The sequence below is a fragment of the Ranitomeya variabilis genome, chromosome 5, assembly GCF_051348905.1.
Source record: "Ranitomeya variabilis isolate aRanVar5 chromosome 5, aRanVar5.hap1, whole genome shotgun sequence".
NCBI lineage: Eukaryota > Metazoa > Chordata > Amphibia > Anura > Dendrobatidae > Ranitomeya > Ranitomeya variabilis.
This window is the reverse complement of record NC_135236.1, coordinates 175,430,238-175,450,797: the sequence shown is the minus strand read 5'-3', so window position 1 is coordinate 175,450,797 and position 20,560 is coordinate 175,430,238. Positions and strand designations below refer to the sequence as shown.

General features: G+C 46.2%; 1 protein-coding gene across 1 annotated transcript in view; it reads left to right on the top strand.

Moving 5' to 3' along the window:
- The first annotated feature begins 4,068 nt into the window (after positions 1-4,068).
- Positions 4,069-20,560, top strand: part of UNC45A (unc-45 myosin chaperone A) — a 63,431-nt gene continuing 46,939 nt past the window's right edge. Inside the window, exons 1-8 of the mRNA XM_077263557.1 lie at positions 4,069-4,225; positions 6,308-6,466; positions 7,257-7,293; positions 7,555-7,730; positions 10,220-10,312; positions 16,311-16,478; positions 19,314-19,482; positions 19,571-19,741. Of these exons, the coding sequence (XP_077119672.1) occupies positions 4,202-4,225; positions 6,308-6,466; positions 7,257-7,293; positions 7,555-7,730; positions 10,220-10,312; positions 16,311-16,478; positions 19,314-19,482; positions 19,571-19,741 (997 nt within the window). The 5' untranslated portion in view covers positions 4,069-4,201. The remainder of the gene's footprint in view (positions 4,226-6,307; positions 6,467-7,256; positions 7,294-7,554; positions 7,731-10,219; positions 10,313-16,310; positions 16,479-19,313; positions 19,483-19,570; positions 19,742-20,560) is intronic.

Here is a 20,560-nt window from a genome sequence, read left to right as displayed (position 1 = left end):
TATAAATGGGGTATCACTGCAATCGTACTGACCGGAAGAATAAAGCTTCCTTATCAATATTACCACATGCAGAATGGCATAAAAAAAACCCTCAAAAAACAATTCCTCAATTGCTGGTCTTTGTTCATTCTGTCTCCCAAAACTCAGAATAGAATGCGATCAAAAAATGTCATGTGACCGAAAATGGTATAAATTAAAACGTCCACTCATCATGCAAAAAAAAAGCCATCACCTGACTCTGTGGGATGAAATATGGAAAAATCTGTGAGGCACATGTAGTGTCAATATGATCACTGCACCCCTAGATGAATTAATTGGGGTGTGTAGTTTGTAAAATGAGGTCATATATGGGGGGGGGGTTCTTTTGTTCTGGCACCTCAGAGTCCAGCAAAATCTCCAACTCCAATATGGCGCCTTTTCCCTTCTGAGCTTTGCACTTCGCTTCAAAAGTGGTTTTGACAACATATGGGGTATCGGTGTACTAAGATGAAATTGCACAACAAATTTTGGGGTCCATTTTCTTCTGCTATCCTTGTGAAAATGAAAAAATTGGGAGCTAAAACGACAGCATTGTGGGAATTTTTTTTCCATTTTCACAGATCAACATTGTAAAATTCTGTGAAGCACCTGGGGCTTCAAGGTGCTCACCGCATGTCTAGATAAATTCCTTGAGGGGTCTAGTTTCCAAAATGGAGTCACTTGTGGGGAGCTTCCACTGTTTGGGCACACCAGGGGCCCTCCAAACATGACATAACACCCGCACACAATTCCATCATAGTCTGCATTCCACAACGTCACCCCTTCCTGTCTGAGCCCTGCCATATACCCAAACAGTAGTTTTCCCCCACATATGGGGTATAGGCGTATTCAGGACAAATTGCACAACAAATTGTATGGTGCAATTTCTCCTGTTATCCTTATGAAAATAAAAAAAATGTGGGGCTAAAAACATTTTCGGGGGAAAAATGTGATTTTTTTTATTTTCATAGCTCAATGGTATAAAATTCCGAGAAGCACCTGGGGTTCAAGGTGTTCACCACAAATCTAGATTAATTTCCTGAGGTTTATAGTTTCCAAGGTGGTGTCACTTGTGGGGGATTTGCATTGCTTAGGCACATCAGGGGCTCTCCAAATGGGAAATGGTATCCGCTAATTATATCAGCAAATTTTGCTTTCAAAAAGTCAAATGGTGCTCCTTCCCTTCCAAGCCCTGCTGTACGCCCAAACAGTTGCTTTCTTGCACATACTGGTTATCAAAGTACTCAGGAAAAATTGCACAACAAATTGTATGGCCCAACTTCTCCTGTTACCCTTATGAAAATGCAAAATTTGGGGCTATAAAACATTTTTGTGGGAAATTTTTTTTTTTTTTTTTATTTTTACGGCTCAATGTTATAAACTTCTGAGAAACACCTCGGGGTTCAAGGTGCTCACCACACATCTAGATAAGTTTCCTAAGGGGTCTCGTTCCAAAAGGATGTAACTTATGGGGGGTTTCCACTGTTTAGGCACATCAGGGGCTTTACAAGCTCGACCACTAATTATTCCAGCTAATTTTGCATTCAAAACGTCAAATGGCGCTCCTTCCCTTCTGAGCCCTGCTATGCGCACAAACCGTGGTTTTCCCCCACATATGAGGTATCGGTATGCTCAGGAGAAATTGCACAACAAATGTTGGGGTCTATTTTTTCCATTACCTTTGTGAAAATAAAAATATTGGGATCTGAAGTGAAATTTTTGTGAAAAAAATTTTCATTTTTTCCTTCCACATTTCAAAAATTCCTGTGAAGCACCTGAATGGTTATTCAACTTCTTGAATGTGGTTTTGAGCACCTTGAGGGGGTGCATTTTTTTTTAGAATGGTGTCACTTTTGAGTATTTTCTGCCATATAGACCCTTCAAAGTCACTTCAAATGTAAAGTGGTACCTGAAAAAAATGGTTTTTGTAAATTTTATTGAAAAAATTAGAAACCGCTGGTCAACTTTTATACAAAAAAAATACTTTTCAAAAATTGTGCTGATGTAAAAAAGACATGTGGCAAATGTTATCTATGAACTATTTTGTGTGACATAACTCTCTGATTTAAGGGCATAAAAGTTAAGTTTGAAAATTGCATAATTTTCTAAATTTTTGCCAAATTTGCATTTTTGTTCCACAAATAAACACGTCATATCGAAGAAATCTTACCACTTTCATGAAGTACAATATGTTACGAAAAACAATTTCAGAATCAGTAGGATCCGTTGCAGCATTCTAGAGTTATCATCCCATAAAGTGACACTGGTCTGAACTGTAAAAATTGGCCTGGTCATGAAAGTGCAAACAGGCTTAGGGGGTAAAGGGGTTCACAATAACAGTAATTTGGACCGGGAGTGCCCAAACTTTTACATGCCCTCCATCCTGGTATATGCCTCTCATCCTGACTCCATCCCAGTATATAGATCCCCGTGATGCACCTTATGACTGGCCATGTAAAGGTAATGCTGGACTTGTCTTTGAGCTACTGTACAAGTGCATATAAATAGTTTTGGGAGTGAGATCGTGCTGACGGATTCCCTTTCCCATCTGATGGTTGGGTGTGTGCCCAAATAGAGCTCTTTCACACTGGACTCTTCCCCACGCTCAGTGGCCCTGTTGGGGCTTGTGTCTGAACACTCCACATGTAGGATTCGGACGTATGCGGTGACCAGGCCATACACTATAATGGTGGTGGCAGAGTGAACATGCGCTCTACTGTGCATTATTTTCGGGCGTATTCACCTACTGGGGTGGACGCTTGGAATATGTCTGTGTGTCCGCCTCCAGTAGTTGTATACAGCCCGAAAATGATGCATGACAGAGAGCATGTTCACCCTAACACCACCACCACCATTATCGTCTATATGCCTGTAAGGAGGTGAAGCACAAGAAGAGTCCGGGGGCGGTTACCTTCTCTGCTCCGTGCCTGGAACCATTGAGCTGTGCTACAGGTTCCCCAGGGGGCAGACTTAGAGACTGGGACAGGAAGGAAGCCGGGCAGAGAGCGGGAAAGGTGCGTGCAAGGAGCAGAGCAGCGTGAGCAGCGGTCAGAGCAGGGCGCAGCTGCGCTCCGGGAGAGAGAGAGCTCCCGGTCAGAGGACAAATACAGGGAGATTGCCCAGAAAGACTGCATCTTGTGAGTACATGAAAGCGGACTCTGCTGTGACTGGAGAGGCGCGCTTTGAGACCAGTGCAGAGACATTGGCCCGTGCAGAGACTGTGACCCCCTGGTACCCATGGTATCAGTACAGAGACTGTGACCCCTGGTACCCACGGTGTCAGTGCAGAGCCCTTGATTCCTGGTGAGAGACTTAATATTAGACTGACCATCGTTTTCCCGGGATAGGCTGTGCTGTAAAAGCTAAAGACTCAGAGCCTGTGCATATCACATTAACTCCTGAAACCCCAGACAGCGGGTTCCTACAGACTACTCAGCCCACGGACAACAGAGGGACGACAAGTGCCGCTGTATCTCGGCGCCTACGTTGGGGAAGACGACCCTTCAAGCAAATTCTCATCAGACTGATAAGTGTTCTTTTCTCAAGAAATCTTGCTTACTTTTGTTACACTGTTTGACTCCCATATTTTTGCACTGTTTTGATGCTAGTTATATTCCATTGCTTCCTCCCTGCGAGGAGAACCTGATTCCTGTTATTAAACCCCACAACTGTTGGTCTGTCTGTTCGGTGGTGACATACTCAGTACCTGCATACTATTACATGCCCTTTGGCTCATGAGTCTGAATCCTGTTTAGTGGGGGATTTAGATACAAGCCCTGACAGGGCCACTGAGAGTGGGGAAGAATCCAGTGAGAAGGGGGCCTAAGATAGTACATGGTGCTGGGGCCACTTTTTGCTTCCTTCTTTACAATCTTCCAGATATACAATCGCGAATGTCGGCAATTCTGCATCTGTCACATCTGGAAAGGCGCGTGTATAGTGCGCATGTGCGGGGCCCACACGCGCCCTACTGTCCCGCAGTTGTGTGTGCGGCCATTCTCACACATCTGGGCCGGGCAGATGACAGCACTGCCATATTAGGTATTGGCAGGCGCTTGTACTGACGTCACGGCGGGCGGAGCCAGGCACGGGCTGCAGAGAGCCGGCTGCAGGGAGGTGACTGCGGGGTAGGGCAGCTGGGAAAGAGCGCGGCTCCGGGTGCGGCCTTCATCGTCACCTGGAGATGGGGGAGACCAACTCGGACAAGGTGAGAACTGGAGCGCGGTGGGCGAGGACGGATGTGGAGATAATGTGCGGCGCTGTCGGCTGTGTCCCTGCACATCCGGCTCCATAGAGAAGCCTGGTGCTAAATGTCCTGGACTCCTCACATTCATGCACTCGGCGGGGGCTGCGATTTACATGCGACTTTGATACGACTTTTGTCACATGACTTTTTGGAGCGGTGACTGTTCAGCCCCATTATTACTGTGAGACCACCAGTGACTGTGATGTTCCCTGCGGCATTGGCACGGGCACCATTATGGCCGGACACCCACTTATTAATGGGGCGATGCTGACAGATCAGCCACATAGGCTGGGGCACTAGTAATACATTGCTTCTCGGTGACGGGCTCCTGGTTGTGCCACATTCCCAATGATCGGCGTGAGGACCCCCGAGGACAGAAGATTGTGGGTCTCCGCAGTCCTGTGGGAAGCCTGACCGACACACTCAGTAGGAGGAGAGCGCAGTCACTATCGCATTTATAGACCTGAAATTAAAGGGGATGTTACGTAATTAGGAAGAGTTTTTTCAAGCCACTAAAGTAAAAATACTTTATCATAATAGTAGTATGGGCATAAAAAATATATCTGACTCATTTAGATTACACAAGTGATCTGCAACGTCGAAAACTCACCGAATGCTCATCATGGGAACTTAGCTTGAGATTCCCAAAGATCACTAGTAAGTAGGACTTTGGCCCATGGCCGCCGTGAGGAGGAGTATGAAGAAGTCACATGGCCTGACGGAAGCCGCACAGCTCTACCTTTACCATCCATGACTTTGACTAGAGTGTATATGTGCTGCACCAGTGCTCCTACTCCTCCATACTGTGACTTTGCAGGGAGGGTGTGGTGATGGGTAGACCTGTGGATGTTCGAGTCCATCGGGTTCTACTGAACTTTAAGAAAAAAAAAAAAGTTCTGTTCGGGTACCACAACACAGACCCCATTCAAATGAATGGGAGACCCAAACATTCGGTGGTTCCCACGCTGTCATCTGTGTGACAATGCAAGAAACAGCGACTCTGATCGCCAGTAACCTTCCACATTACTGCCGGTCACAGCTCTGTGGTTCTCACACCGATGACCGCGTGTGAGCCAGCAGCTGTCACTGTTGGTCAGGCATACGCTGAGGAGTACTGCTTTCCTGCCTTGTCTCTCTGATAGCAATGAGAGCAGACAACGCTGATAAGAGTATTCAGCAGCCGCCGCCTGTCCATACTAATAAATATATCAGTGAGTTAGATACCTCTCCATTACTAGCCCCTAGGCTTAGTGTCAGCGGACATAAAACAGCTGACATCAACCCCAAAACTATTACCCCACTTGTCAATTCATCAGGTCAAGTCGTGAAAAGTGCTAGAATTGCCAACATGAAAATAGCAGCCCTAGTTTCCCCTCTAACGTTTTCTGGAGAGGCTGGGGCCTGCTATTTTAATGCTGCAGAGGGCCAGTAGCCATGGCCCCTTCCCAGTCTGAGAATAATAGCCACCAGCTGTCTGCTTTAGCTTGGCTGGTTATCAAAAATTGGGGGGAAAACACATGTCGTTTTATTTTAATTATTTAAATAATTTAAAAAAGTGTGTGGGGACCCCTCTATTTTTGATAAGTTTTTCTTGGCTGGTAATCGTGAATAGAAGAGATCCCGCATCTTCTTTTTCTTTTGTACATACTGTGCCGGCCAATCACAGCCATGCCAAGACTTGACATAACTGTGATTGAGCTGGAAGTGCCCACACAGGTAAAGCTTGTTCATTGGCTGCTTTGCAGCCTTTCAACAAGTTTTGTTTGGGCTGCCAAACAGGAATAGTAACACAGACGTCCATGCACGGACCCCGATTTTTACCGTTCAAGTTCACCCATCAGTACTAAGGGCCAGAGTTGCCAATTAGACTTTTTTTTTTCTGGACAGCTTATCAAAAAATAAACCTCCGTTCTTGGGAGACCCATGTAAATCCTTTACTACTCTTCCTGTCAGTGAACTGCACACTAACCATTCCTGATCTGGTAATAATGTACCGTATCTTACTTGGCTTTGTCACGTCTTGATATTGGACTCTTTCCTTAGATGAATTCAGAAAACCTCAGAGAAGATGGTAACATGCACTTCAAATCTGGAGATTTCGAAACAGCGCTGTCATGTTACACAAAAGCACTGAAGCTATCCACGGATAAGAAGGATGCAGCCGTACTACATAGGAACCGCGCCGCCTGCCACCTGAAGCTGGTATGTACACACCAAAGACCTGCCAAGGGGTGAGTGGGAAGCATGCTTCTATGAGACATCACAGGGAAAATGGAGCTTACACTGAGGTTGTGCTCACATCCATGGGAAGTGTCCCAATACTGCCCCACCCCAACTTTTTTTTTTTTAATCTGGCCTAATGAGTAAAATGGCTACAAAAATCAGGCAGCACACACCGTTCATAGTAGGTGTGTATGGAGCATGCAACTCAGCTGTGCTCATATGACTCGTGCTGTGTATCATCAACTGGCAAATCCAGCACCATCAGTACCAAGATTAACGACAGCCCCTTTAAGGGACCTTATTCTACACCATTGTTTTTACACAGAAGATTGTGCAGCCATTAGTCAGATTGTTAGAACAACCATGTGTCTTCCTAGTTGATGCACTAATGTGAGCGCTGGGTACACAGCGGAGGATGGGTATGATGAGATTGCAGTGGAGAGTAGTTAAGTGACCATACTGCTGGGTACTGCTCTGATAGTAACAGCTTTTACTTTTTATTTGATAAAGGATAACCCAGCCCAACGGACATGCAATTTTATTTATTCAAGTAATTATCGTACAGAGGACGACTGAAGCATTCATGCTAAAATCAAAGATGGCATCTACGTGTTTCAGGTGCCGCAGCACCCTTAGTTATGAATGTTTTGCCAGTCGCCCTCTATTACCTACTTGAATAAAGAAGATTGCATGTCCGTTGGGTTGGATCATCCTTCCTTTATCACTTTTTCCTCCTGTTGGCAGTTATATTGATGTCTGTGTTTTCCAGGAGGATTATGCAAAGGCGGAGGAAGATGCATCAAAAGGTAAGTGGAAGTGAAGTATTAGAAATGTACATACTGTGGGTTCATACAATGTCATTCTATTTTTCCCAAATGGCCTTATGTTTGCACCAAAACCTTCATTGTCTGTTGTGAATTGTTTTTTGTTTTTTTGGACACCCACAACTAAAGTTTCATCCTTACACAATCTTCTCTTCATATCCTGTTCTGTTGGTTTCTTGAGCTTTGGTTGTCTGGGACGAGTCCATGGACAGTTTCGCTAACATTAGTTTACTCTTTTGACAGCAATTGAGGTGGACGGAGGTGATGTGAAGGCTTTGTTCAGGCGCAGTCAAGCTTTGGAGAAATTAGGCAAATTAGACCAGGCCATACTTGATCTTCGGAGATGTCTCACTCTGGAACCAAAAAATAAAGTGTTTCAGGATGCTGTGAGGAACTTAGGAGTCCAGACACAGGAGAAGGTATTCAGTTTACAGACAAATATCATTCTTTTTTCATAAAGAAAGTAATCCATTTAACATTTATTAAAATGGTTTATCCTGTCTTCTGATGGAATCCACCCAAACTAGGCACTGTCCAATAAAAAGTCTGCAAAAACAAATGGTTCAGGAAAAAAAAAAAGTCAAAAACTCTTGAGAAACTCTACAAAACCATTTCATGAAATTAAATAACACCTCAAAATCGCCCCAAAGAAGGAGAATTTCCTGAACTGGTTTCTAATTAAAAAAATTTTTTTTTTTCCCAGTTTTAAAGAACTCTGTGTGCACATAGCCTTACAAGTAGAGATGGACGAATCCGAACAGTAAAGGTCGGCGTCTGTATCAAACACCTGCTGTTTGGGCCAGAAGTCTATGTTAGGGTTTGGGCCCTCGTACACCGGGTGTTTGTTGTGCTCTCATGTGCATGACAGCGTGGCAAATACTGCTTCAGCTGTAAAATCATTATCGCCGATCAGACAGCTGCGGTTCCCACGCTGTGAAATGACAACGTGAGCCTGCAGCTGTGATCGGAGGTAAAAAGTGTACCTTCGGTCACTGGCTTCCGCTGATGGGACTACTGCTGCCATTAATAACAACGAGAGCAGGCGGTGGCTGATGGGAGTATTCATCAGCCTGTGCCTGAGCTCTAACTTAATACGGTATTTAAAAAAAAAAATGGTGCAGGTTCCCCTGTATTTTTTTGATTACCAGCCAGACAAAACTGACAGCTGGGGGTTGCTTTTCTCAGGCTGGTAAGGGGCCATGGATATTGGCCCCCAATCTAAAAATAGCATCCCGCAGCCACCCAGAAAAGGCGCATCAATTAGAATTGGCACTTTGCCCGTCTCTTCCCACTTGCCCTGTAGAGGGTGGCAAGTGGGGTTGATGTCACCTTTGTATTGTCCGGTAACATCAAGCCCACGGATTATTATTATTATTTATTGTTATAGCGCCATTTATTCCATGGAGCTTTACATGTGAGGAGGGGTATGCATAATAAAAACAAGTACAATAATCTTGAACAATACAAGTCATAACTGGTACAGGAGGAGAGAGGACCCTGCCCGCGAGGGCTCACAATCTACACGGGATGGGTGAGGATACAGTAGGTGAGGGTAGAGCTGGTCATGCAGCGGTTTGGTTGATCGGTGGTTACTGCAGGTTGTAGGCTTGTCGGAAGAGGTGGGTCTTCAGGCTCTTTTTGAAGGTTTCGATGGTAGGTGAGAGTCTGATGTGTTGTGGTAGAGGGTTCCAGAGTAGGGGTGATACGCGAGAGAAATCTTGTATGCGAGTGTGGGAATAGGAGATAAGAGGGGTGTAGAGAAGGAGATCTTGTGAGGATCGGAGGTTGCGTGTAGGTAAGTACCGGGACACGAGGTCACAGATGTATGAAGGAGACAGGTTGTGGATGGCTTTGTATGTCATGGTTAGGGTTTTGTAGTGGAGTCTCTGGGCAATGGGGAGCCAGTGCAGGGATTGACAGAGGGGAGAGGCCGGGGAATAGCGAGGGGACAGTTGAATTAGTCGGGCAGCAGAGTTTAGAATAGATTAGTAAAGGATTAGTAATGGTGATGCGTCTATAAGACACCTATCCATTACAAATCCTCTAGATACCGCGTGGTGTAAATAAACACACAGCCGGAATAGTCATTTGTATGAAATAAAGACGAAACACACTTTTATTTATTTATTTTTATTTAGAAATCACAAACACAGTTATACTCACCTAATGCCAATCCCATTGAATCCCTCGTCTCCTGTAATAAAGCAAAAATATCCCTCACCTGTCGGTCGTTCTGTCCCATGCTGTAATGCATATCTGCTGGGAACGCAGCCTCCGTGACCCGTGGTAACATCGATGAGGTCACCGCTACTCACTGATGCTGCACTCCCAACAGCTCATTCCTCAGTGCTTCTCGGCCTCAATGGTCGCATCTTGGTCCCATTAGCCCAACGCCAGTGACCGGATGTAAACTTTTTACCTACGATCACAGCTGCAGGCTCACACTGTCATTTGACAGCGTGGGAACCGCTGCTATTTATCCAGCTGTAATGATTTTGCTGCCAATCACGAAGACGTGGGGTTTGGGTACTGTTCTTGTACCTGAACCCAAACTTCTTTTTAAGTGTTCAGGTGGACCCAAACATCCAGGTGTCTGCCCTCCTCTACTTACAAGTCATACCCACTTTTTTTTTTTTTTCCCACCAGGCGCTTTTCAAAACATTTTCAAGTAAAAAAAACACTCAAACGTATCACATGAACAGTATTGAAATGAATAGGCCGATTTTTCCAGTCACTTTTGCGGAGTACCAATCTTGGAGCAGATCCACTACTCATAAACCTCCTTGTGAATACTGCCTAAGCTGTAAAAGTCTGATTTTATCATATGCTGATATTGCCTATGTAGAACAACTTAGATTATAAGTACGTCTTTGCTTTTTCTAATAAATCTTAAAATTATTTTCTATAGGTGCGGCTCATGTCCTCTACAGACTCCCGGGTGGAGCAGATGTTTCATATTTTGCTCGATCCTGAAGAGAAAGATGTGGATAAGCAACAGAAGGTAGTGATAGATTGGGAGATGATGGGAAGTCATGCTGCCCTAGGAGGATAGTAAATTCTATGCCTTACTTTCTCTATCGCCTCTCATTGGGGGACACAGGAACCATGGGTGTATGCTGCTGCCACTAGGAGGCTGACACTATGCAAATAAAAAAGATAGCTCCTCCTCTGCAGTGTACACCCCACCGACAGGAAGTAGGATATTCAGTTTAGCTTAGTGTCAGTAGGAGGTGGACACGGGTCTTTCATTAGACCCTTATCTACCTCAATGTGCGTCGTTTTCTTTCAGATTTTCCGGAGGGATACAGGGTGAACAGTCACACCTGTACTCCCACAATACGGACTATGAGTACGGCGTGTACTGCCACCCCGTATCCTCATAGATTCCACAGCAGGACCAAGATCCTAGCACACAAGCGTGCTCAGAAGTCCGGTCCTGGCTCCGTCCCCCACCCACTCGCCCACCAGAGCCTGTCGGTTGGAGGAGACGAGGACGTCCATCACAGCTCTCTGGACGTCTCATGCCTTCCTTGGATTAAGGTTAGTAACGGACGACGTGGGATGTGTGAGGTGAGTATTTCCCCACCCATCCCAGAGTAGGCAGGATTCACCTTGGGCAGTCGTCACTGTTACTAGGCAGCAGGGATCTTAGCTGCAGGCAGCATTTGCTCACTGCAGCTGCTGTGACAGACCCCCTCATCCGCGCGGCGGCCTTTGCAGGCGGCTGCGCCCGTTCTGCTCCCCGCCGGCATCTTCCGAAGCGGCAGCCTTTGCAGGCAGACGCGTCTTCTCCTACCTGGCTGCGGACGCTCTGCCTTATGCCTCGGCGCGGTTACCTTTACAGGCAGCCGCGCTGTTCCCTTTATTTCCGGCGGCCGCACTGTCCTCTTTTTATTGGCGCGGCATCCCTACGGCAGCCGCGTCGCTTTTTCCCCCGGCCCTCTCCGGCGGCCGCCAGACTCTAATTTAGCCCCCGGCTTCTACTCGGGCCTAGTCTTCCGGGGCCGACTCCGCCCACTTCCTCTTCTGTCGGGCGGGCTTTTCTCCCGCCCGACTGTCATAGCCGCCTACCGGCGCCATCTTGGTGCTCCCCTATAGGCGGCTTAGTCTGTACCCATTCCTGTACAGAGCAGCTAGCTCCGCCCACTTCTCCCAGCCGCCCCATTCGGCCTGGGATCGCCGCTATTTTACTGGGGAGCGTTCTCTTCCGGACCTGGTGGCTATTATTCCCCAGCGCCTGGGTCCCCTGCATCCTCCTTAGGTCGCCGTCTCCCTGCTGGTGCCCTGGACCTGTGCCATGATCTGGCCGCAGCTACAGCCGGGAGCAGTCTATAGGACCCTACTATTGCGGTGAGTAGCTCTGCCATGCAGTCCATTACTCCCCTCTCCTGTTTCCCCTAATCTTTGGTCATCATTTAGTGGGTCTGCTCCCAGGACTAATCCTAAAAGGAGAGCGTTCCTGTTCTCCTGCTTCCGCTGGTCAGCTGCAGCAACTCCACTGTCCGTCCAGGAGTCCCTACCCCGGCGAGACTGAGACACCAGGATGTCACGACCCTGGGGTCCGGGCTTGACCGCAGTTGCCAGTGGGTCACAGGATTCTCCGTCTGGCCTTTTCAACTCGGGCCACAAGAGATCCAGACAGGAGCGAAATTCTAGGTTCCTTTTCTCGGAGGGATACAGGGTGAATATTCACACCTGTAATCCCACATTATGGACTATGAGTACGGCATGTACTGCCACCCCGTATCCTCATAGATCCGACAGCAGGACCATGATCCTAGCACACAAGCGTGTTTAGAAGTTCGGTCCCAGTTCCGTCCCTCACCCACTCGCCCAACAGAGCCTGTCGGTTGGAGGAGACGAGGACGTCCACCATCAGCTCCATGGATGTCTGACACCTTCCTTTCCGCTCCTTCTCGCCCTCTGGTCTGGAACGGTGAGACCCCTCTTCCTGATGTTCCTCTCTCTCTCTCTCTCAAGTGAGAGAGACGGGCGTCCTCGGTCATGTTTGTAGAGGAAGTTTCAGACTTGGTTTCAAGGTCTTTGCCCCACACACTGAATTTGTGGTGGTGCTTGTCAGGGGAAAGGCGAACCATACCAGATGCTTCAGACAGGGAAGCATCTCGGTATCCTATATTTCTTCTCCCCTGAGCTCATCGCTAACTGACGGCAGAATGCGGCCAATGGTGGACTTGTCAGTTCCCAGACTGTCTACCAACTTGGCCCCTCCACTTCCCTCATGGATTCCAAGGATACAATTATAGAATCGCTGGATAAATCAGCCTTGGAAATGGCTGCTTCTATGATGGATAGATGGATTATACAGCCTTGTAAGAGCACCCCGGCTGGAGCTCCTCCGGGGGAGCTAGCTGACCTGACAGACCAGATTTCCTGTGCAGGAAAATTTTTGGTATCTGCCCCCCTAGATGTGTGGCTTGTGCAGCTCACGCGTCCAGCAATATGGTGGACACGGCAGGCGGACTTGTTTTCAAGAAATCTCTTACCAGCCTCCCCTTCCAGGGGGCCCGTCTCTTTGGCTAATGCTGGAACACATTATTAAGGACGCCACGGGAGGCACGAGCTCCCTTTGTCCTTTCGCTGTTTCCTCTAGCTAACACAGACCGCGATCTCGTCTGGCTAGACAAAAGGCTTCCTTTAAGCCTACTCCTTCCCGGCGTCCCCGCAACTCCCATGGTTGGTCCACCAGGCCTAGATCTGGCAGATCTTCCTCGGCAGAACTCGGGCTAAGGGCCCAGCGTTCCTTTCAGTTTGGGCGGGCGTCTCCTGTTTTGTTCAGGAATGTTTGGCTGGCCTCGGTGGAGGACGCTTGGATCAGGGAGGTGGTATCCTCTGGATACAAGGTAGGGTCCGCTTCGAGGCCCGGAATCGCTTCTTCAAATCCTCCTCTGATCCCAGGTTTCTTTGCGTCCATCACCTTCCTTCTTTGTTCGGAGGTTAGCGTTTCCATCCCACAGCAGGAACGCTTCACAGGTTTCTATTCAAACCTGCTTGTAGTGCCAAAGAAGAGCGGCGCAGTTCGACCCATCCTGGCTCTGAAGTTAGTGAACAGAAGGTTCCGCCTGCGGCATTTCAGGATGGAGTTCCTCTGTAAGGTTCTGGCTCCCATGGATCCACAGGAATTCCTGTGCTCCATGGATATCCAAGATGCCATGCTCCATGCCCTGATTTTCCCAGCAAGCGGGCAATTCTCCTGAGTTATCCTTCGTTTCGCGATGCAGAAGGGTCATTTCCAGCTTGTCGCCCTGCCGCTCGGTCTTGCGACCGCTCCCTGTGTCTTCATAAAGATCATGGCCACATTTATGGCCATTTTGAGGATCAGGGGCCTAGTGCTCATTCCATACCTTGAAGTCAGGAGAAGCGGGCAATTCTCCTCATCATGCCTGCCTCTCTCTCAGGCCCAGGAGAGTCTGACCATTGTCCGACTCCCTGTCCTGTTTCTGGTGGCTGGCCAACAGAACAAGGTCTTGTCTTGTTCCGAGTCAGCGTCTCGTATTTTAGGCACGTTGTCAGTCGGGGGTTTTTGTTCTTGAGGAGAAGCGGGCAATTCTACATACGCCCTCTGCAAGGCCTTCGGCTGCCTTCCCTCTGTTCAGCAAAGATGGTACTGTGACGCATGGTGACAGCATCAGGAGCACTCTTTTTTGCGCTGTTCCACTTGAGACCACTTCAGCAGACCTTCCTTCCTCAGTGGGACACGTCTGTGCTGTCTCTGGATCCTCTGATCCGGGTTTCCATTCGACTCTAATAGCCCTCAACTAGTGGCTGTCATTCCCTCTCTTTCCCCAGGTCCGGTCCTCCCAAGGCAGGTGGTGACGGCAGTCACCAGCCTTCCCGGCTGGGGCGCGGTTCTCGCTATCCGTCAGTGATAGGGGCATTGATCGGAGCAAGAGTTCTCTCTGCCGATCGACACCCTTGAGATAGGGGCCATTCCTCTATCCCTGAGTCACTGTGAAAGGCTTCTCAGAGGTCTGCCAGTCAGAATCCAGACGTCCAATGCCTCGGCTGTGGCATATGTCTATTACCAGGAAGGGAATCAGTCTCTGGGCAATGGCAGAGCTTTCCAAGATCCTCCTCTGGGTAGAGGCGACCTTTTCGGCACTATCAGCAGTGCATATCCCCGGCGTGGCCAACTAGGTGTTTTCTCTGCCACGAGGGCCTTACGGCAGGAGAATGGTCCCTTCTTCAGGGGGTCTTCCTTTAAATTTGCCTTGATGGGGAACTCCGGACACGGATCACCTGGCGTCCCGACTGCTTATTAAGGTTCCACTGTTTGTTCCCAGGTCCGCGATCCTCTTCTTGCGGATACCGATACTTTGACCATTCCTGGGTTGCATTTTGTACTTCCCTATTTGTTCCTCCCTTCCCTTCCTTCCCAGGCTGTTGAAGCTCAATGCGGAGGGGGTTCCGATCATTCTGACCTCACCAGATTGGCCCAGAATTTTCTGGTCCGCTGAGATCGTCCATTTCCTCGCGGACTCCCACTGGAGGCCCCCAGACAGGCCAGATCTTCTGTACCAAGGACGGATCTGCCACAGAGTTCTTGGTGGCTCAATTTAACAGCTTTGCCGTTGAAACCTTCCATTCTGGCCGTTTTCTCTAGGTAGGACTTGATGCTGGCCTTGCTCTTAGTTCACTAAAGGGTCAGATAGCATCCCTTTCCATTCCTTTTCTGAAGTCCCTTTCAGTAGTCCTTAGCTACTGGCTACCATGGTACAAAGATTTATATCAGTCCTGTTCTCAGATCAGAACTTTTCTTCAAGAAGTGGCACATGCGGCTCTCCCGTACCAGACTCTCGTGGATCCCTGGGACCTCAATCTTGTTCTGGAGGCTCAGTGGGGTTCCCCCCTTGAACCTCCCCATGAGGCCTCACTGTCTGTTCTGTCCTGAAAGGTGGCGTTTCTGGTGGTTTTTTTCCTCCATTATGGGCGCCTCGGAGTTGGTGGCTCTCTCCTGTCGCCCCATTTCTTGGATTCTTCACCAGGATAGGGTAGTTTTACGGCCTTCTTCGCCTTTTCTTTCCAGGGTGGTGTCCTCCTTCTACTTTAGTAAGATCGTCCTTCCCACCTTTGTCCTGCTCCGGCCGATTCTCTGGAGCGTTTGCTGAGCAGGCTATGCCTGGTCAGGGCGGTGAGGATCTATTTGTCTAGGACCTCCTTCTTTAGGGAGACGGACTGTCTTTTTGTCATTCCAGACGGCACGCCAAGAGGCCTGTCGGCCTCCAAGGTCACGATTGTTCTCTGGATCAGACCTGCCATTCTGGAGGTTTACCGGGTCAAGAACAGAGTGACTCCTCCTGGTATTAGGACTCACTCTGCCCCGGGCAGTGGGCGCCTCCTGGGCGGTACACCATGGGGCATCCGCCCTACAACTTTGCTAGGTGGCAACCTGGTGTTCCGTTCACTCATTTGCCAAATGTTATAAGTTCCATACCTACGCTTCGGCAGTTGCCAGCCTAGGCGGAAGGATCTTGCAGGCGGCAGTGATGAGTACTCTGTCCTGAATGGAGTTTTTCTGCTGTTCCCACCCCAGGGACTGCTTTGGGACGTCCCATGGTTCCTGTGTCCCCCAATGAGAGGCGATAGAGAAAACAGGATTTTTGGTTGCTTACCGTAAAATCTGTTTCTCGGAGCCTTCATTGGGGGACACAGCACCCTCCCAAGTTGAACAGCTCCGTTTATTGTGTTAAACTGTTAAACTGTGGTGCGCTGCGGAGTTTGCCGGCGCTATATAAATGAAGATTTTTATTATATCATTATTCTTTCTTCTTTACACGTTGCTTCTCCTACTGCTTTCTCACTAACTGAATATCCTACTTCCTGTCGGTGGGGTGTACACTGCAGAGGAGGAGCTATCTTTTTTATTTGCATAGTGTCAGCCTCCTAGTGGCAGCAGCATACACCCATGGTTCCTGTGTCCCCCAATGAAGGCTCCGAGAAACAGATTTTACGGTAAGCAACCAAAAATCCTGTTTTTGCAGGCAGCACAAAATTTAGTAGTCTTGGCTCGAGAAGACGCTGGAGCAGAGAAGATATTTCAGAGTGATGGGGTTCGTCTTCTGCAGCGGATGCTAGAAACTAAAAAATCAGACATGGTGCTGGCAGCATTGAGGACACTAGTTGGGCTCTGCACTGGTCATCAGTCTCGGGTAAGATTTCACTCCAAATTTCAAGCTGAATTGTAAGACTCTGAGAATATGCAGCTGGCATTTTTTTTTTTTTTTAACACAATGTTTTGGGAAAATGAGCGCTAGCTCACCTGCACAAAAATCTGTATATCTGCTATTTATGCATCAAGAACATGCTGCTTGAGATATATAATCTCTTCATGTCTACAGTTTTTATTGCAGAATACTACTTCATTTTAACACAGGCAATTTTTCAAAGTTCCACAATGTGCTTTTTTTTTTAAGTGGTGAAAAAAAAATCAGAAAATTGTCAAACTTTTTTCTGCTTTTGTCTACATTTTTCGGGATCTGGAGCTGTGTAAGGGCTTATTTTTTCAGAGCTGACATTTTTATTGATACCATTTTGGGGTAGATACGATGTTTTGATCAGGGCTGTGAAGTTGGGAGTAGTGGAGTCGGAGTTGCAATGGGTATAAAATGGACCGATTCCTAAAATATATAATAAATTTGGTTCAGTGCAGGATGTGCTGTAATTGTTTTGATAGGAATTTGGGAAAGTTATGAAGTGTCCTATCAATGTGTGTTCTGTTACTGATCTAAGGATCTGGGCTTTTAGTTGAGGTGCACCTTATCGGAGCACATTTGCTCATCACTAATCCCCAGCCGTCTTTACAAAGTATGTTTTTTCTGAAACATTGCTGCAATAGCCTCTGATTCCTGCTGCCTGTGGTTTGGGCCGGATGAATCTCCCGTCAGGTTTTTTTTTAGATCTAGTTAACAAATGTCCCATAAATCACAACTTGGTTATTCTCAAGATATTTACGGGAAGTGTAGTTAAAGTGCTATATTAGTAAGTATCACATAAGTATAGGCATCGGGGTATGTTCACATATGGCCAGTGTGAGACAGTTTAACCATATCCTACTCATTAGTAGAGATAGCTGCAGGGGTCCAGAATATGGGGCTGTGTATCCAGGAGAACACAGGACCAAGTTATATGTAGAAATCATTCAGCGCATTCTGGTCAATATTTTGCATTAAAAATTGCAAACCAAAGAAAGCCAGGCATGGAAACTGATAGAGAGAAATGATAATGGGAAGAGTTGCACCTCTTCTGTGTTTCGGGTCCTTGTCTGGTTTTGGCTTATAAATACTAATGTAGAATGGAAGATGTTCGAAAGAGTTTTTTTCTCTTCTCCTGTTGGTCATTAAACTTTAAAGTTTAGTCTTGTAATTCAGTGTTACCCTAGAAGACGCATGCTCTTTGAACAAATACTTCTCATAAACGCTCGCTCACACGAGTGTAGAACTCGGACCAGTGTGGCAGTGCTGATCAGCATTTTTTTTTTTATTATACCAATTCAGCATGATTAATAAAACACACTAGTGATATCAAGGCACTATATAAAATCAGTGATATAAGAAGTTATTTTTACCAAATTGTATTGCAATACCCGGAGACCACCAAATGTGTCAATAGTGTGATGATAGCACCACAAAAAGCTAGAAGAATTGTGCTCCCAACATGGTCAGGCCAAAGACAACCACAACAGAGAATAGCAGATATATTAATACCCCTGACGAAGGAACAGTGCGTCCGAAACGTGCGTCGGGGTGCATCATATCAACTTGGCAGACCCTATATCAAATCTTATACATCAGAAGTAAGTGGCTCTGTATGTTATCTACCTATAGCACCTTATAGATTGCACATTTTTGCACTATTTGCGCTTTGTTGTGTCCCCCTTTTTTCTTACACTGGATGGAATATTGATGTATGCACGTATTATGCACTTTTTATAAAGTAAAAGGTCCCCCGCCCTTTTTTCTTTTTTTCCTTCCTGTTCTTTTTATCCTTAGCATTCTCACTCACATGCTATATGGGGTGCTTGGTAGGATTTAGATGCAGTCCTTACAATATATTATATAATATGCCTGCCATATGATATGTGCACAAGCAGATCTTTAAGTATATACATACAAAAATTATCTTGATTTTATATGCTTTATTAATTTTTGTACATTTTATGGTTTGATATTTTCGCCACTAAATAAATAAATATTAATATATCTGCTATTCTCTGCTGTGGTTGTCTTTGGCCTGACCATGTTGGGAGCACGATTCTTTTTTTCAATTCAGCATGAGAATAAAATGGCATCATGCTTCGACTGGCTCCGCAAATCGGAATGCACTCATCCATTTAAGTCGCTATGAGTGCGTGGAAAACATTGGACTGTATACGGATGACATCTGAGTGCAGTCCGATTTCTGCGAATTCACAGAATGGAGAAGATAGAGACATTTTTTTTTCTCTATCTTCTCATCCGAGAGAATCAGATCACACTCTGGTCAAACTTCGATTAGAGTATCTGAGTTGCATTTACATTATTGACCTGATTTTCTTGGAAGAGAGAATAGTCGCTTGTGTCCGTAGACTAAAGTTGTAAATGCCCGTAGCCTAAAGTTGTCAAGATTTTATTGCTGATTGGCGTTTGCACTTACTGCTTTTATTTCCATTAATAATTAATGTCTTTGCAGCTCTTTACGCCATGGTGTATTAAGTGCACACACTCCTGAAATGACATGATTCACACTAATATAAGAGTGCTACAATCAACTGTGTATTGTGTAGTCCGTTTTATTATATATTGAGGGCGTGATATAGAAATATCTGCAGACTAGTCTGACATTGGTTATTAGTCTGACATGAAGAAGTGTATTATTAGATAGATATTGGGATGCAATGTATATGGAATAATCATATTCTTCATTTTTGTTGCTACATGCTTGTATTATTGCAGACAGATTTATGACTCTTGGTCATGTTGTATAGTTTTGTCCTCTTGTATGTCTAGACAGTATCTGTCCTGGGCGCTGTGGGAATGGAGACGTTCTGTGCAGTGATGGCCATGGACAATGAGCCGGTGTCTCTTGCTGCTTGCAGTGTCCTCCATGCAATGTTTGATGCTCTGAAAGAAGGCATGACTAAGGATGTTCGTGGGAAGGAAGGAGCAGTCGTTTTGGGTAAAGGCTTTTAAGTGCTACAATGACCATAAAGAGGAAGATATGTCTGCCCTTAAATATGGGTGACACAATGTTTTATTTATTGAAGATCCTTCGAAGGAGCTGAAGTCAATGATTCATCATCTGTTAGAAATGCTAACCCAAGCAAGCGTCTCGTCACATGGCAGAGAGAACTCCCTAAACCTTCTCATAAAGGTGGTGCCCCGAAAATCACTACGGGATCCCAACAATGGCATGACATTGTGGGTTATAGACAATGGTACGCATGCTCTTTTTTACCAGTTTGGAAATTTAAGCAGTGTTGTGCATGGCTGGGAGTCTATGATGAATGGTGTGATGGGTACCACAAGGAAAAAAAAGCCCACCTTGCATTTTATTTACTATCCTCCAAGGCCAACTGACCTGGATGCCAGGAACTCATTGACTGCAATTTTTGTGTCTCTCCTCTCTTCATTATTACTGATTATATCTGATTACCAGAGACACAGCTGTATAAAAATATCATATGTGTGTGTATATATATATATATACATACATACATACATACATACATACATACATACATACATACATACATACATACATACATACATACAGTGGGGCAAAAAAGTATTTAGTCAGTCAGCAATAGTGCAAGTTCCACCACTTAAAAAGATGAGAGGCGTCTGTAATTTACATCATAGGTAGACCTCAACTATGGGAGACAAACTGAGAAAAAAAAATACAGAAAATTACATTGTCTGTTTTTTTTATAATTTTATTTGCATATTATGGTGGAAAATAAGTATTTGGTCAGAAACAAAATTTCATCTCAATACTTTGTAATATATCCTTTGTTGGCAATGACAGAGGTCAAACGTTTTCTTTAAGTCTTCACAAGGTTGCCACACACTGTTGTTGGTATGTTGGCCCATTCCTCCATGCAGATCTCCTCTAGAGCAGTGATGTTTTTGGCTTTTCGCTTGGCAACACGGACTTTCAACTCCCTCCAAAGGTTTTCTATAGGGTTGAGATCTGGAGACTGGCTAGGCCACTCCAGGACCTTGAAATGCTTCTTACGAAGCCACTCCTTCGTTGC